The sequence below is a fragment of the Dunckerocampus dactyliophorus genome, chromosome 3 (genome assembly GCF_027744805.1).
Source record: "Dunckerocampus dactyliophorus isolate RoL2022-P2 chromosome 3, RoL_Ddac_1.1, whole genome shotgun sequence".
NCBI classification, from domain to species: domain Eukaryota; kingdom Metazoa; phylum Chordata; class Actinopteri; order Syngnathiformes; family Syngnathidae; genus Dunckerocampus; species Dunckerocampus dactyliophorus.
This window is the reverse complement of record NC_072821.1, coordinates 25,518,700-25,532,755: the sequence shown is the minus strand read 5'-3', so window position 1 is coordinate 25,532,755 and position 14,056 is coordinate 25,518,700. Positions and strand designations below refer to the sequence as shown.

The 14,056-nt window shown below is 39.9% G+C and overlaps 1 protein-coding gene across 8 annotated transcripts in view; it reads left to right on the top strand.

Annotated features, from left to right (window-relative positions):
* Positions 1-14,056, top strand: part of neo1a (neogenin 1a) — a 195,855-nt gene that overhangs the window by 122,100 nt on the left and 59,699 nt on the right. For all 8 annotated transcript variants that reach the window (XM_054772050.1, XM_054772054.1, XM_054772048.1 and 5 more), the window contains exons 5-6: positions 4,809-4,945; positions 13,576-13,730. In XM_054772050.1, coding sequence (XP_054628025.1) covers positions 4,809-4,945; positions 13,576-13,730 — 292 coding nt within the window. The remainder of the gene's footprint in view (positions 1-4,808; positions 4,946-13,575; positions 13,731-14,056) is intronic.

The following is a 14,056-nucleotide window of genomic DNA, read 5'->3' as shown; positions in this document are numbered from 1 at the left end:
ATGATTATATATATTTGGATATCTTAACAGCTCCAAATGAACTGAAGATTTGAATCAAGCTGAGAGATACCACAAAATCAATTTACCCAACTCTCGTCTCTTTGATAGTCGCAGAACCTTTGAATCACACTTTAACCATTATTATGAGCTATGAGGGGTTGCGTTCAAAGACACCACATACTTTTAAGTTGGATTTGAGTGTATTTTCTCAGATTTCTGAGCATACTTGAATGCAGCAAACTGCACTTCCACCTTATGAGTTACGCAGTGCGCTTGAACACATCGTCATGTGAACAGTGCCAGCATAGACAGCACAGTTCTAGATAGGTCCTGGTCCAACACGAAGAACGGAGACAATTGCGGAGGTGTCCGTCATTTGTGTGCGTTATTATTGATTGTTTTACATCAAGAGTGAGTTACTTTGAGTAATATCCACATCTTGTTTTTCTTTGTCTTTCTGTTTATTTAGACCAGACATGTTCGCATAATAAAGACGCCATATTCAGCGTGTCTGAGAATGTACCTCACACGAGTGTGGTGGACAGGTGAAGAGGCGTTTTTGCGAGTTAGCGATGATGGAATTGAACTGCCGTCGATGTGTTCAGGTCAGAAAGCATCAGACTCTGTGTGCCGTCTGCCAACATAAGAGTGTGGCTTGACATGCGCAATTTTTATGTCATTAATTACATTACTTACTTTAGTTAACATGTTATTTTTGACAGCCCTATTAATAACTGAAGCAACTTGTAGCACTTGTTACACTATTAACTTAATAGCTGAGGGAAGGAAAAAGGAGACACAACATGTCCAGAGAGCGCTCTCAACCTGTGGGTACCCGCGGTGGGCTTTTAACAAATGTCAAAAGAAGAGAGTAGGGAAAGAAACCCAAAAGCCCACAGAAGCAAAAAGGAGAGGGGTGGTAGTCCCTTATGTAGCGGGGGTCTCCGAAAAACAGAGGATCTTATGGCAACACAAAATTCCTACCTATTTCAAACCAGTAAATACCCTGAGACAAAAATTAGTGCATCCTAAAGACAAGGCTCCAAACCAGAAACAGAGCAATGTGGTCTATTCCATCCACTGTAAAGATGAGGAATGCAAAGAGCACTACATTGGGGAAACTAAGCAAATGCTCCAAAAAAGGCTTTATCAACATCGCAGGGACAATTCTAGTGGGCCTCAATCAGCAGTACACCTACACCTTAAAGCTACCAATCACTCTTTTGAGTACAGCGAGGTAAAGATTTTGGCCAAAGAAAACACATGGTTTGAAAGAGGAGTAAAGGAAGCTATTTTTGTCAAACAACAGAACCCATCATTGAATCGGAATGTTGGTGAGGTTTAATTTGGACCCTGTGTTCAGCAGGTTACTGAGACCAAAACCCACAGCTCTTAGTCTTGCAAATGAGGTGGAGCCAGGGCCGAGCCAGAACAATAGATGCTAACGAGCCAGTATCAGAGTCGTTCATACCCAACTCAGCGAGCGACACTTCCCTTTTATCGGAGGTGTTAATAGCAGGAGAGGATTATACCACTACTCCACCCAGGCTTAGTGTAAGGAACCAATAGAAGGAGGGTGTTGGCACACCAATTCCGCCCACTCTTACTGTATTTAAGGCCTAGGCTACCAGCACTTATTAGTTCGCTGACGAAGCTCTTCGGATGAGGAGCGAAACGTCCGACACCTTCTTCATAGAAGTACAGATGACGTCTCAAGAAGCCTTTCCCTTGACTATTAACTTAAGTAACATTCATAGCTGCAATACAAGGAAAAGAGCGCTGTATAATTAAAGTAAATAATTCCCCTTGAAGACACCTTATTGAAACATAATGCAGAGAGGGAACAGGAAGCAATCCTGTTGCCGAGTGGTGTTTTATTGGTAATGGTAAATACTCTTTCACTTGTAGAGCCTCCAAGACACCGTTAACACATTTATAAACAGTATCTTGCCCAAGGACACTTCGACATGATCACAGGAGGACTGAGAATCAAACCCGCAACCTTCAGGTTGGGAGACGACCACTCTACCACCTGAGCCATGCCGTATTGCTAAATTGCAGCCTGTTACATAGTGTATAATATGTGTGCAGTAATGTCTCATTTATCGCGGTTAATTGGCTCCAAATCCAACCGTGATAAGTGAATCCTTATTTATAAATTGAATATTTTTGTAGTTAGCGCATAGAAAAACTGTCTATGACCTTCTAAATACGGCTTTTAGCATTATTAAATCCCTTTGTTATATGAACTAACATGAGCTATAGTCACATTTACACTTGTATTACCCACTATAGTAGACATAATTAGAGGAAATAAGCCATTAAAGACGTAAATAAGACTCATGAGCTTGTGTGTTTCTATAAATGTGTTCCCTAGGAGAGCTGAGTGGCAGGTGGCCAGGAAGTGACGTCAAGGTTGTGTTTCAGGTTGGCGTGGGTTACTGCGGCAACAGTAGCCCGTGTTTTTATCAGGGATTATTGTGCCTGTTGTGAGACAATTCAAACCTACAATAAAAGCCTGTTTTTATTGGTCTGGCGTCTCACTGAATATTACAGTAACATTACTGACACCTAGTGATCAGTGTAGAACACTGCATATTATTCACACTGTCTTATTCACTGCGTCTTTTGAATGCCGTATATTCGTATTTTATTTTGTCATTTTAGAAAATGCTTAATTTAATTTAAAAAAATACGCAAAATTTGCTTTCATATGCAGATTTTTTTGTCTCATAATAGGCCGTATGCAATCATGATACGGCATGATGTTTTAATATAGTTTTGAAAAACCATGATAGAGCTGCGAAATTCAAACCACAAAGTGGCGAGGAATTTTGTGTTAGCATCTGCGTAACGTGCTTATCTGAGTTATTGTACTACTCACGTTGTACTGGGCAGCCAGACCCCTTTTATACTGGATGTCACAGTGTATCAGTTCTATTTCTGGTTTTATGGTTATCATTTTTATTTTCCATTAATCGTATATAGACTTTTCTGTTGGCGTCACAAAAAGCCAAAGAAAAGTCTTGTCACATTGATCCTTAGTCTTTTTTTTTTTTTTTTTTTCTGTGGGCCACATCGCAGTTATCCCTCCATGACTCCAAATTACACTTCTTTCACCCGAAAAATATAAGAAGATCATCGCTGGCTAGCATATTTTACCAATCGTGGTTTCAGAGAACAGAATGTACAAAATAAGTGCATGTCTATATTCTTCACAATTACATGTTAAACTGAATGAGAGTGGACGTTTGGCTGAAAAAGATGGAGTGGCATTAATGGCTGTCACTCACTCACAGCTCGTGCACAGGAACATGGCCGCATAAACACATACACGCAGTCTCAGAGAAGCTCGCGTCAACTTTTCCTGCATGTGAGTGTTACGTGGTGGGTGTGACTTGCATGCTCTGAGTAGGAAAAAGGCGGGACATAAAATGTCCAACGTTAGTGCCCCCATTGCAATACCCAACCACGGCAGACAGCAGCTTTAAGGTTACCTTGAGATTATTCCTTATGTTAGGTATGAAAAGAGACTTTTGTTGAAAAACAATGACGTGCTCGCTAAAAGCACATTGTTCAAGTAGAAGCCAAGTGGTGATGGTGAGGCACGAATATGGGGTCGAGTGCCATCCAACACAGACCTCTCATGAAGAGGAAAAAAAAGTGGAAGCCCTCCTTGCAGCTGGAATGTTTGTTGAAGGCAAAAAATCAAGAGGCAGCACTTCACTTCACTTCACTCTTAAAATCTGCGTACATCTCACAAAAATCATATCCTGCCCTCCTCAGCGTCCACTTGGCTGTTACCATGTTTGCATTTAAACCCTCCATCGCGTCCTCCTTCCTTTGGTCTATCGCTCTCTTTCTGAATGCACAGTTCTGGTTATAAGCTATTGATTTGTGTTTTCTTCCACTCACCTCCCCTTATGCTTTCCCTCTCCCTTGCTGCAGTGGCTCTTGAATCAAGCCGGAGCTTGGCCACACACCGCTTCTCTTTGGACTAAATGAGGATATCAGAGTTGGTTCTGTTTAATATGAAAGGTCACTGGTTCATCGTGTATTTCTGGATCAGGTGTTAGTAGTTTAGATTAATATTTTAGAACGCTTGGCTTATGTTTCTGATGAAAAGCATGACTTGTTTAATGCTTTTCAGTGCACCTTTACAGTATCATTTGCTTCTATAGTATAGGTTTCTCCTGTGTTGCAATTTTTTATATTTTTCACTGCACAATGTCGTTAAGATAGTGTGTTCTTCACGCACACACAGAATGAAAAAATACATTATACATTTATTTACTGCTACTATGTCATTTTGTAGATGTGTGCCGTCTGGGTTAATTGCCAGCTGATGAAAGAAAATGAAAATATTTTTTTGGGCAATGTAACAATTTCAGTAGTTATTGTACAAACTACACGCTGTTGTCATTCACCAACTACTTCACATGATCATTTGTACATCTTAAATGTACAATATTGCAGATATCTGCATATCCAAATATTTACTCAATAATTAATGTAAAAAAACAGAATTCAAAATTGAATTTGTTTTAGTGGTGACCCAATTTTTTTGTTTTGTTTAATACGAGGGGGATAAAAGGAAGGGAGTCGAGCATCGCTCAGCAGGGTGCTAACCCAGGCTGAATATGCCTCAGGGAATAACCGCTGAAACGGGTTTCTACTAAATTGGTGGATGTGTTAAAAAATATATCATTGTGGGGTCTGCAACCTGAAAATCCTTCAGCCAAAAAAATGAACTGCCAGCACAGGTTTTTACTTGATTCTCTTCCTCAATCCTTTTTTTCTGTCTCCAGTGAGGGCCGTGTGGAATTACTCGGAGGTGGAAGTCTTCAGATTTTCAATCTTTCTCAAGACGACAGTGGCATCTACACCTGTGTTGCTGACAGCACCAATGCAACCATCGAAGCCCAGGCCCAACTCATTGTGCAAGGTACCCCCAGCAAACCAACATGTTTTCTCTCTCGTCGCTAAATCTATAAACGTTTGTAATCTGGGACTCACTGTTGTCAGAAGTCATAATGTTGCTTTGAACTAAATATTAGAAGTACAATGCAGTTCTACACTACTTCAAACTACAGCCATGGCAATAAACATTGTTTAAAACAGGTGGAGCCAAGATGATGAACGAGTTTTAGTGTAATGGGCGCCACACACTCGCCTCGACTCCATTCATTTTCAATGGAACCTGTGCGATAGGGCGATTAACGTGCGTGTGAAAGTTTGTGCTCGTGCTCGTGTAGATGTTAAATAACGTTCCCTGTTTTTTGCCCTGTTAGTTCTCGAGCGTGTCTCCTGTTTATGAACCAAAATGACCTTTTAAGTCATTTGTGGGAGCCACAAAACGAACCACTAAACGTCGTAACATGGAACGTTGTAAACCGAGGACCACATGTAGTTCTTTGACTCTTTGTCATTAACACAATAACTCCGTCTTAATATGTGGTTGAACTTTTGTTGAACTTTTATTGTATTAGAGAAAGATGTATTAATTAATTAGTACCCTATTTGCCCACTGGGGGCCCAACACATAACCAAACTTCAAGATTATTCTTATCAACAAAATGTTTTTGCTTACACCGTTGCTTTCAGTTTGAGTCCATCTCCATGATTGTCAAACAGCACAAACAGTATGGCAGTCCATACAACTGCAATGGATCTGTGAGCCGCTACCAGTCTTTGTAACGACTGCAATTTTCTGTGGTGTTTTCCTGCTCACTGCAAGCGTTTCAATGCCTCTCCATCTCACGCCTTCCCTGAAGTGCTCTGGCGTCTTCCCCAGGGAAGGCGCAGTTCACACTTTAAAAACACCTGTCGTACAGCATTTATACTTTGACAATCTGCCACCAAATAAAAACAGACCTGTGATTTTGGGTCGTGACCCGAACACTGCTGTCAGCCAACTGTCCACTGTCCAACTATTGCCACCATGGATAGCTTGTCAATTTGTGTTTTGCAGAAGCAGCTTCTTTTTGATGTTCTCTGTAAAGCAAGTAAACAATTTGGTGTGAAGTAACAATTGAATTGGGAAACATCCCGAGGCTCTCCCCCAATGTCATCGCATTTCACACATAGCTACATCTCTCTAGGACTCCATCCCTGTGCTCACAAATCCCATCCTCTCCCCTTCAACACCCTTTCATCATTTCCTGTCAGACACTGCGATTAAAGGAGACAGTAATGGAAAATTGGATCAGGTAGCAGGCGGACATCTGACTTTGCTGCCTTTGAGCCTTCAGATCTGCGACTAGAATTCCCTGAAATCCCTCATGTCTAATACCTGACCTATGACCCAGCTCCTATGCGACAGGACTGTTGAGATTGATCTCCAATATATTTTAAAGACATTAGTCAACACACAGGCCAAATTGCTTTTTTTCCCAATCCAAATTGATGAAGAAACCCGATTGTGGCATTGATTTGCTCCTTTGACAACCAAGCAGACTGTGGAGCGATCAATGTATTCCCTCAAGAAATAACTCCTCTTGTAAATGAAACTCATACAAATGAGTTTTCCGACGCTGAAAATGCTTGTGTATGCTTGGCATTCCTTTTCTCATATTTGGTATTTGATTAGAATGTACAGTATCATACTTTTACCAGAAAATATCTTTTGCCTGTGTTCAAACTGAAGTTATTCAAGTTATTTTCTGTTTCTTATAACCTGTAGAATGACTCTTTTTCATTGACAGGATCTGTTTCTTCAAGAGATGACCATATAAAATTGTGATAGAAACAGACTTGAAATGATTACTTGTATAGACAGCTACATGTATTTGCTTTGAGGAATTATGCGGATTTTGCCCACAAGTTATGTTATTGTTCGATATCTGGTTATTAATCACTTGATTGAGCAGCATGACAGAGATGGTTAGAGCGTGTGTTAGTGTTTTGTAGCCAAGCTGAGGGCTTTTTCAGCACAACTGTTGTAGCATTAATGTCAGTATTGCGCTCCTCCTACTACTCACATAACATCTATCAGGCACACTTACGCTCTGACTTTGCTGTGACATCTCACCCTCCATTAGAGCTGCCATGATAAATGAGGCCAAAGGAAACAGCAGCTTTTCATTATGGTCTTGCATGACGAGGACACCGCCCAGACTCTGTGTGTACAGTACGTGAATGTGTTTCTGTGGAACAGAAATAGTTCCTACACTAATAGGTAGGTTTTCAGTTTTCTGGTGCTCAGGGTTCCTCATTTATCATGTCCCCCTGTTATCATGCCATCAGTGTTTGGAGGGTTTTTTTAGTCTACTTACATAGAAGAAATCGGCAGTCTCCAGTGTTTCCCATACATTAATTTATTTTTGGCGGCCCTCCACAAATAGATTTGGCGCTACCTGCCAGCCCTTGCTCATAAACACATTATAACGCACCTGGTCTGCCAGAGAATAAGAAGACGAAGCAGGAAGGATCAGAGTTGCCTACTTAGCTATATTTTGTGAATAATCAGACTCCTCCAGCTAGATTTAAAAGAATAATAGACCATATTTAACCACGAAACAGCGTTAGAGTGAGGGCGTGATGTTCGAACAACCATGTAGTGAGGGACATCTGTATGCTGGCAGAAATAAAGCTTTCCATTAAGCAATCAAAAGCAAACTAATCAGATCGGGAGCTATACCCACAGACAAACACCTTTTCCGTATCCAGGGCGGGTGTTATCTCCAGTAGCAGGAAGGAGTCTGTCTGATTGTCATCCAATGAATAGCTTGTGTAGAGTCATGTCTGTTATTCTTTTCAGATAAAGGTATATCTATAACACACCAGGGCCAAGTGGTGTTTGTGTTTGACTCTGTCACAGTGAGCGTCGAAGTATTGATCGATTGATTGACATCTCTCGCAAGACATTCACCCACACACTTTCGTCTTTCGTCTCCTCTATTATTCAGTTTTGACAATGCAGCAATCAGGTCGGTGTGCTCAGATGTTTCAAATAATACCATGAAAAATTGAGAATTCAACGTAAATTGTTTCCTCAAGTCTAATCAGAACTGCATCATCACCATCTACCTAAAGAAAAAACAAACAATACATTGTGTGCTTTTAATTTCAAACATATCATCACACACAGTCAACTTTGGTTTTAAAAAATTAGTTGGTTGCAAATGTAAGTTTTTTTTGTTGAGGGAGAATGAAAGAATATCTCACAGGTCCTTTGTTTTAGACAAGTTGGATATAGTGTTCACTTAGCTGACAACAGATGCACACAAAAGGCACAGTCAGTCAACAATACAATAATATCATCTTGCCTATAATTGACACAAGTGCCTTGAGTGCTTCCAACCAATTAAATTATACTGTGTTTTTTTTTAACAGAAGGCAGTTTTGTTTATTGTTAATCCATTTATTCACTTGAAAGTAAAAAAAATATGCTCCCATTTATTTACATGGTATCGTTGAATATGTGCATTTAAAAGTAGTCTCATGGCAGACAGTCAGTGGTAGTAGTTTAACATTAAGAATATTTTAGAACCATGTTACTTAAGCGTACATCCTTGGACCTTGTACAGTTTTCTCCGGCATTCCACCTCTGTATTTGCTACACTATGAATCGTAAAACAGAGGATCTTAAGAAAACCTCACATATAATCCGTCTGTGAATTATTTTGGTCCAACCAGGTCTCACACAACCTTTTGGGGCCTTCCTTAAAACACTTGAGTCATCAGTTGTCATTTATGCTTGTCTCCATCTTACCTGCTCTTGCTTGTCTGATTTTATATTATTATACCTAGTGCTCTGCCACCATTCAAGTGGGAACTATAGATTGAAAGGAGGCATCTTTGCATATAATTTTCGGTTTGTGAAGAGATCCAGCAGGACAACAATGTATTTGTGGCGGTGATGGGTTGCGTAAGAGGGTGCAGGAGGACTGACTTAATGATGTCATTGTCAAATTTGCATCATCAGCCATGACACATTTGCAAAAAGTGAGTGTAGAATGTAAAAAACAAAGCAAATACAGTAATCCTTCATTTATTGTGGTTAATTGGTTCCAGACTGTGATAAGTGAATTTCTACAAAGTAGGATTCCTTCTTTGTAAATGAAATATTTTGGTAGTTATGCCATAGAAAACTTGTGTACGATATTCTAAATATGGTTTTTAACATCATTAGAGCCCTCTCGACAAGAAGTAACACCCATACAGTCCCCTTTACACTCGTATTACCCAATATAGTAGAACTAGTCAGAGAAAATAAGCCATTTAAGACTTAAATAAAACTTGTGCTCTTGTGTGTCGCAGTAAATGTGTTTCGGGTAGAGGATAGTAAGTGGCGTCGGGTGTTCAGGGTTAAGCTGCTTGCCACTGCTTGTCACTGCTTGCCATGGGTTACGGCCGCAAATGTAGCTTTTTTTTTATTGATGATGATTATTATTATTATTATGTTGTTATGATTGTGCCTGTTGTGAGATCATTTAAACGTGCTATAAAAGCCTCTTGTCTGGCGATCAAGTCTGGTGCTTGTCTTACCAAACGATTGCTGACACCTAGTGACAAATGTAGAATACTACGTTCACATTTGTAGTCATCTTTGTAGTGGCTTACATTTGTATTGTAGTTCATTTAGCCATTTTTCTGTTTGAAAATGCTTAATTTAGCCAAAAAAATATGTACAATTTACCAAAGTATGCATATTTTTTGACTCATAATAGGCTGTGTTCAACCACAAAACAGCATGATTTAGTAAATAGTATATTTTTGAAAAAACCTGATAGTGTGAAGCCGTGAAATCCGAACCGCAATGTGGTGAGAGACAGTTATACTGTGTTTTTGGTGCGTTATAACGTGTTTATGAGCGAGGGCGAAAAGGTAGCACCAAATCTATTTGTGGCGATCTAAATTTGTTTGTGGGAGGTCGCCACAAATAAATGAGTATATGAGAAACACTGATATGATTTTCGTTATTCTCTCTAGTGTTTCATCACCATTACATTGGTTCCAATACAACAGGAGGACGTACAGGAGGCACCTTTGCATATAATTAATTCTCAATCATTCATCATCATACTTCCTAGGTTTTACTTTTAATGTTACTTTATTTGTCGCTGACTTACAGAGCTGTGTCAAATTAGTAATATTTACTTGAAATGGCTTCAATGAAAACATTTTATACTCTTGGTGTATGGGAAGTGTCAAGACTTTTTTTTTTTAATCATCTGTGAGCCAGAAGTCAATGAGCAACAATGAATAATGGATAAACAAAGCAATAACCAGACATCACACAGGACACTGAACAATAAATACAATCAAATATTTACAAAGAGCCATTTAAGAAGGCTGCACCAGCAGGAGCAACTGACTTCATACATCTGTTTGCCCTCCAGTAGCCTAAATGCATCTGCACACACACACTACTGCTGCTGCATGTCTTTATTACCAGCACCGCAGCATACAAAGCCTGCTGGGGCCTGCTAATCCAAACATAGTTTTGCAGCTCAGCCAGAGAACAAAAACACTGAGCTACCTTTTTATTTATTTTTTGGTTTTAAGGTAGTCATTTTTCAGAGCAGGTCAAATGATTTTCATGTCAGTTTGAGTTCTTGCACCATGGAGTAGCCATTTGAGGGAAAGCATATTAGGGCATTTCAACTCCTGCTTTGTGGCCCTGTGTGCATGCTTAGAGTAGTGTAGCAATTTTAGATTGGCTTTGAGGACATTTTAAAGTGGTTTTGGCTATTGGTTTTTGTAGCCATTTATGGCATTCATGAGCACAGCACTTTTTCTTGGTCCAATAGCTTCCAAATGTTTGAAAACGGTGCGTATCTGCTCACTTGGCAGAAGGAGGGGGAGGCTGAAGATGGGGAGATAGACACGGAGTTATAGGGAGATTAAGTGGCAGGAAAATGGGAGAAAAAGAGATGAGGAAAGATAAAGAATTCTGCAGAATACCAGTCACCATTAAAATCTGACACCGGGAACCTCACAGCAGGGTTCACAATTGCACAAAAAAAGGCTGAAAACACATGCAAATTTAGTGGTTACACAGATTGTCACAGCATGGATGCAGGAAACGTGCTCACATAACTTAAACAGGTACTTTCACACACACCGCACACATACGCACACACACACACGTACGCACACACTGTGTGTGTTATGCAAAAAAAATATTCACCACATACAAGCAGTTTTGCAGACACGGAAACAGCGGTATCAGTATGCAGACACAATTTAATAGTTTTCATTTCCACAGATGGCTGTACTGCCACCACCAACCTCCACTCCCACCACACACACCCGCGACCATGCTCCCGTCTTTTCAGAGCATATTGCTTTCTATTTGCATTATGCAGATGTGCTGTTTATTTCTAGTGGCACCAGTCTAAACAGGTTTATGTAACTTGAGCTACACCTTATACAAACACTCACTGACTCAGTGCTCAGTGGAGAAACAAATACCCAAGGCACACCACACTGCAAATGACATTATTTACAGGCCAGACATATTGCCCTAGGCAAGCCTGGTACACATTCAAAGAAAGACAGAGATGTGCACTGAGGACGACAGCTTTCATGATGAATGCAGTGATGCAGTATTCTCATAGTCATCCACGTTTCCCAGCTGATTTAGAAACTTGTCTGGTCTAGAAACTCACCACACTAAGATACACATTTTGTTAAATCATTTTCTTCCAATTTTTCCATCAGTGACGGTATGGTTTTACAGATGATCAATAGACATCATCCATCCAGAAGGAATCTGAGAAGTATTTTTTTTTACATTTATGAATGATGACACTTAAACCTTTGCCCCTTTTTAAATCTTTTTTAAATGGGTATCATGTTGCCTGTTCTGTTCTCCCACCTTTGCAACACACTGGACATTAAAACACCAAACAGATGGGCTAAGTGCTTTTCAAGGTCAGGAAATAGACTCGGTATATTGCACCATGTGTCCCTTCATTTCGCTATTTCTCCGCCTAATTATGCTGCTATCAAATACATGGGGTTGTTTTCAGCCGATTAATTACACCGAATTGTAACTCAGAGATCTCCTGTCTCTTTATGTGTGAGCTGAGCAGCTAACTAATTAGCTACAGTCACATCAACAGGAAGTGGGGGACTTGACCTCAACCTACTACTGTGATTAATGAAGCCAGAAATACTCTTCATCCCACCAATATCAAACTGTATAAAAATTGCATAATTCTTTATGCCAGCAAAGTGGTCAGTGAGGTTGCAGTTTATCACTTAATGCAGATTCAATGTAATCAAGCACCGAATGCATCGATGCACAGTCTCACCTCACAGGCATGTGCTGCACTGTCCAATTATATACAGAGGACACGCTCCCATTGACCTTGTTCCACGACTGATTGATGAGGTCCTGTTTTGCCGCAGAAGATCAAATAACTCCTGTCTGGTCCTCATTATCAGAACCAGGGGACATATGCAAGTGTTGGTCTCGGCTTGCCTTACATGCGAACATTTTTGATATTACATATGCTGTGCTTTTACCCTGTCCTTAAAGATATTAATTATTTTGATCAAGTATTTAAGTCTGAACATTGTGCTGGGAAGGTCACACATGCATAGATTGTGCTATGATTAGATTATACTGTTGTTACGTCTGCCTCTTCACTGGTAATTTGGCACCTGAGGAGGCAGCATAACATCATTTGACCTTCTTCATTTCCTGACAAAGATCACATAGCACAGAGCTCTGGTTGTCTAGTCAGATGTGACATAACGTTTATGCAATTACAACATTTACAGTAATTCCTCACCACTTCCCGCTTCAAATTTCGCGGCTTCACTCCATCATATACTGTATATTTTTCAAAAATATATTCAATAAAGTACAAAACATTGTGGTTGAATACTGTGATGATGCATATGAATGTGTAGTACATATGAATGTGCTTCATTTACTAATTAAGTTGGTTAAAAGGACAAGACGGTTTTAAGGTTTTTAATACTTTCAATATGCAGAAATATACAAGTGTTGAAAATTTCAGGATAAATAATAAGAAAGATACAAAGTTGGGGGCCGAGGCCGGGGGGTAATGTCCAGTTTGGCCCACAACCTAAAGTAGGCCTTGAGTTTTGGCCCCCTTTGCGATGGAGTTCAACACCCTTGCCCTAAAGGGTCATTATATTACATTGATGAGATAATAGCCACCGCAGGAAGTACTCTACGAAACAGAAAGTAAAAAAAGGACATGGAACTCTCCCAATGCTAACATTGTAAGTCTATATTATGTCTTATTAATTTCTTGAATGACTTATTTTCTTTTATTATGTCTATTATATTGGGTAATACGAGTGTAAAGGTGACTGCAGGGTGTTATTTCATGTTTAGAGGTCTATAGCAATGAAGAAAGAACTGTATTTAGAAGGTCCTAAACAGGTTTTCTATGCTCTAACTACAAAAAAATATTCTATTTATAAATAAGGAATCCTACTTTGTGGAAATTCACTTATCACGGCCCGGTCTGGAATCAATTAACCGTGGTAAATAAGCGATTACTGTATTTGTATGCTTGTTACCGGTTTGCATTTTCGCCTAACAGCAACATACAATGGTTTTATTTTTGGTGTTTTTGTCGTCCGCAGTTCCACCCCAGTATGTGAAGCGACCGAGCAACATTTACGCCCATGAGTCCATGGACATCGTGTTTGAGTGTGAAGTCACAGGTTCCCCCGCCCCCACTGTTAAATGGGTGAAGAATGGAGATGCTGTCATCCCAAGCGACTACTTCAAAATAATTGTATGCTAATTCTTCTCTTCAGTGATAGCGTTCTACGTTTTCTGTGCATTCACATTTCAGAATAGAATACTTTTTTCCTTGTGTATACGCTCAACAAAAATATTAACGCAAGAAATATTTTTGCTCCCACCTTTTATGAGCTGAACTCATCAACAGCTCGCACGCTCCCACAATGCTTGAGACATCTGTGGCTTGGTGCTGTCAGATAAAACTGCACATTTTGGAGTGTCCTTTTATTGCTGCCAGCCTAAGGCACAACTATGCAGTAATGATGCTACCAATTTAGCATCTTGACACATCTGTGAGGTAGATGGATTATATCGGCA